This window comes from Phaethon lepturus, unplaced genomic scaffold, assembly GCF_000687285.1.
Source record: "Phaethon lepturus isolate BGI_N335 unplaced genomic scaffold, ASM68728v1 scaffold8743, whole genome shotgun sequence".
Classification (NCBI taxonomy): Eukaryota; Metazoa; Chordata; class Aves; order Phaethontiformes; family Phaethontidae; genus Phaethon; species Phaethon lepturus.
In genome coordinates, this window is record NW_010529677.1 from 27,741 (window position 1) to 32,425 (window position 4,685).

Consider the following 4,685-nt stretch of genomic DNA (forward strand, 5'->3'; position numbering starts at 1 on the left):
AGGTTCATGACTCTGATTCGTAACAGATGCGGGGACTGTAGCCCTCGTGGTCCCGTGTCAAGTCTGGAGACATTTTGATGAATTCTGAGCAGATGGAGCATAAACACGATCCCTCACCCATGCACATTTACTGCCTATCAAGTGATTGCACATTCCCAAAAACCGTACTCAGGCTTAGCGGGCAGACCTCCCACCCAAATACTTCATCCACAGTCTCCAGCAGTGAAAACCCTTTTCCCCTTTCTCTCTGACCACAGCATCTGCCACAACACCAAGCAGCCAGAAACAACAGTCACCAAATTTGAAACCTCAACCAAGAAGTCGGCAGGCTTGGCCCGTGACCTGGCACAGAGACATGACGCTTGGCCTCATCCAGCACTGACCCTCCCCTCCCACATCTCCTTCCCACCACAGGACAGCGTCCCTGAGGCTGGAGGGTTTTGTGGTCTTGTGAAAGGGACCCCCACAGGTCACCGATGGAGATCCACAACACCCATCCTCAACCAGTGGCACGCAGACGCGTCTCATGTGGGAGTCATCACAATTAATCGGGGACTCAAGGTGTCCAAGGACCTAAACCTACCACCGCTAACTTACAACTTGCTCCTGGAGGCTGGATATATTAGCGTGGCAACCCTTTCCTTGGTAATATTCTCTGCCCTATCACACACATGCAGCCTTGTCGCAGGCTGTTTTTCTCATTTCTCTTCAAGGAAAATTAATACGGAAGCCAATTTTTTTTCCAGAGACACAATATTTTAATATTATCCCTGTAAGTCAAAGCAATTTGAATTATCTCACTTAATGATGCTGCTTGTGCTGCCTCCGAAATTACATTCTGCTTCTAAGAGTACCTGAACAGCTATTCTTTTCTGGTTTACTTCTCCCTTTTTGTTCCTGGCACTTAGGGTGATTCAAACTACTGCCTGCCCTTTTAGCCTGGTGTTTTATTACTCTGTAACCAGGTAGATAGAAAGTAAACCTCTCTGCCTGATTAAATGATTATACTAAATCTTCTCTAGCCCACAGGAAACGAGCTGAGTTTGTTAAAAGGAAATCACAAATATTTGTTATCACACACCATCACTTTAAGGGGATTACTGACTACACCTGTTCCCTATACCATACAACTCAGTCAAAGTTACAGATAAATCTCATGTCAAAAAAAAAAAGTCACTCCCACCTTAAACCACCCTAAAGCGGTTTATAAGAAGAGGGAATTAAACATTTACATGACCAACACATCACATCTGTTTGACCTCCCAAAAAAGTCTGAGGTCTAACTCATGCTGTGTGTGTGGCACCAAGCACAACTGGCTCCTGCCCTGGACATATGGCTCTGGCTTACTGTTATCTTAAAAGTACTGTTTGCTCAAGCTGACAGCCTCTCCCCGTGCCTGGGAGCAAGGAGCAAATCATCAGCTGCTCCATAATAGATGCCCGTAGCATCCATGACGCTCTGTAATTTGAAGGCAATATTAAGAAGAAGGTATGGCCATTACACAAGTAAACATGGTTATTTCCACTGCAGGAGGTATTTAATTTCCTGCTCGTTGCTGTTCCCTAGGCTGGAGGACAGCATCAACCTGGGCAACGTCCCTGCTGCTGGGCTGCAGCGCTGGATGGTGGTGTCCTCCAGAACGTGACTCTACCACGCAACGGCACAGCCTACATAGATGGAGTTTGTCCCCACCTGCGCTCAACTACCACCAACCCCTTTAGGTACCTAGTCAGGATAACAGGGAAAGACGCTACCCATCGCAGGTCCGTGGGACATGGGAATAATCACAAGATGGAGCTCACCGCGGACACTTTGCTCATGACGTCCCTCGCGACGGCGAGGCCCTGCGCGAAGGTACGGGCAGCCACAAACGCTCGCGTCACTTGTAGCTTGAGCTTCCGCGGCACGTCCCCGAAGGGCTTCAGCTGCTCAGTGTACTTGCTGACACACTCAAGGTACTCGTCCGTGAAGTGGTACTGGGGGTTGACCAGCCGGAACATGCGCTCCAGCAAGCGCGCCCAGAATTCGTTGAGCATCTCCTCCAGGTTGACGTTGCCGCCCACATAGTACCGCTTCAGCTCCACGAAGAGGTCCTTGAACAGCTCAGAGTTCTGCATGTACAAACGGCCGTACGTCCGCACAAACATGTCATTCAGCGATTTCTCGGCATTTTCAAGAAGTTCTTTGAAGAACTCTAGAAAAGAAGAAGAGAAGATATGGTAAACATGGTCACTGGGTTACACGTTCACACACTTCTACAAGCGCTGCCATTGCTTAACTGGGAAATTCAGCAAAATGAGACCACAACGTCCCATTTCTTTTGGGTGAAAGGACTCTCTACAAATTTTCAGTTTCCGTATCTCAAAATTTCATAAACAAACCCCCCCAGCCTCTCTCGAGCTCAGAAGACTTGCATGCCTGAGATCCCTTTTGATGCAATCTGTATACCATGACAAAAGTCAGTGAAACAAAAAAATAAAAAGAAATGCCAGTTTCTTATGTTACCATTCAGTCATCTTAAATGAAGTTATTTCAAAGCACAAGACTATCAGAAAGCAAAAAGGAAAGAAAACGTGGGTTTTTGTTAAACAGACATTTCACAAATAGGTCTTTCTTTTCAGTTTTTGTCAATTCATTTTCTGAAATTATCATAAATCAGCCTCAAAAATGAACAGATTTTAATACATTTTAAAAACAAACCCAAAAATCTACCTGTGGGTTCTTCCTCCTGTCTTGCAAGTTTGTCAGCTCTCCGGGCAGGGCCTGTCTCTAATTACCTAATTGGTCCTGATTGCAGACAGGGCTTCAGATGTTTGTGGCAGTACAAAAAAAAACCCCAAACCCACAATTAAGCCAGAATCGCTCAAAATCCAAGGGCTAAACACTTGGCTCAAGAATGGCAAGAGATTTTTCAGATGACAAAGGACAGACAGGGGCCCTTGGGTTTCATCACTTTCTAAAAGCAAATCCCCACTTCGGTTCACCCTCCCAGAGCACCAGACAGCCTGGTGCCGGAGAGCGGCTGCTGCCGAAGCGCCGTCACAGTGTCTTGGCAGTGCCACATACATCTTTGACGCTGATAACGAGCTGACCTGATGTCGTCTGGCACATCAGATGCATCTGCCAGGTCAGTTTAAAGAACATCTTCCACTAAGTCAGTGCCACCAAAGCCTTGGCACATGGATCTCAGCACAGACCGCCCTACTGCAAAGCCCTTGCCGTGGAGATTTGGTGTAGGTGAGTTAAATTAAAACAAAAAAGGGGGGGAGGAGTCCACTAAGTCAACTGCATCTGGACCATTCTGGAACAAAACTCCACGTTACACGGCCTTGGGAAGGAGGTAAGGAGAGCAAGGGGAGATGCCGCCAGGACAAACCATCACGTGCCGGCGGCGCTCGTGCCAGGCTACCACCCGTTTGCTCCAGCCTCGTGGGGGACGCTGGCACCCCGGGGCACGGGTGCAGCCTCTCCATCACCATGCACAGCGCAGGCAAGGAAGTATATTATTTTATGCATGCCACCAGCAATTGAGGATTCTGACCTCTGCTTTTCTGTGACTCATATTCAATAAATATTTTTTAATAAAACATGCCTCTCTGTTTTTTTTAATCCTCAAAGGAGTAATGTTTAGAGCCAAAAGTTGTTAGAAGGGGGAGGGGGGGGAATATTTTGGCCCGGCGTGAATTTAAACCTTGTTAAAACGTATTACAAGTATGCTGAAGTTCAGATTTTCATCTTCAAAGTGCTCCAGTACAAACAAAGCCTAACACAGAAAACATTTTCTGGAAAAATTGAAACATTCTTCGAGTTCCTGACGAACAAAGTCATGGGGCTCGGGGCCTGACATGGCTGTATATAATGCAGCCTCTTAGGAGCACAAGAGAAACGATCTAGGGAAGAAGAGATTGATTTCAAACACCCGACACGTCCTCTGTCCAATATCAGCAGGATCGTCCACTTTCGTTCCCATGACTGGCATTTCCTCTCCAGGAAGATTTTTTTCTGTTGAGTTTATACTATAGAGATTAGCTTGGTGTATATTAATTTCTAATTCACTTAATCATTTTGAAGGCTCACTTCCTTCCTTTGCTCAGACCTTTTAGTATCACCAAATAAGTTGTTTATTTAAATACTTTTGTGCCAGACACAAAAGTGGGCACATGCACCAGCAAACTCTTCAAAAAGAATTCGATTTTGAAATGACGTCGATGGGAAATCTATTAAATACTTCCAAGCACCAGTCTAAAGGAACCCAAAGTAACGTTTTAAGCCAAAAAAGTTATCTCAAGTAATACATCCCTATTACCATAACCAATTTATTCTCCTGCCCAAACTCATTTCATTGGTTACACTCCAAAGTGGAAGTTGAATAAACTGTATCCAGGCTAGAGAGCACTTCATCTCTTCGCAAATTTTCACGTGGGTATGTTCATTAATTATCCTGGGGGGGGGAAAAAAAGCAACCTAATTAGCAGCAAATACCTGTGCACCTGCAGTCTTCCAGCCAGCAGCTTTTCCTTGCCCAAAAGGAAGGTAAATAAAGGAAATGGAAACTTCCCACCAAAACCAGCCACTTCTAAAACCCCAACGCCGCCGAAGGAGGCACCACGTCCGCGCAAAGCCGTTGCCTCCGGATGGAGTGCCAGCCAGCGTTTTCACAGGTAGAACACAGCCGTTCTCAAGC

The 4,685-nt window shown here is 46.1% G+C and overlaps 1 protein-coding gene across 1 annotated transcript in view; it reads right to left on the bottom strand.

Annotated features, from left to right (window-relative positions):
* GPC4 (glypican 4) overlaps positions 1-4,685 on the bottom strand; it is a 36,800-nt gene that overhangs the window by 20,300 nt on the left and 11,815 nt on the right. The window contains exon 2 of the mRNA XM_010284017.1: positions 1,804-2,195. Within this exon, the coding sequence (XP_010282319.1) occupies positions 1,804-2,195 (392 nt within the window). The remainder of the gene's footprint in view (positions 1-1,803; positions 2,196-4,685) is intronic.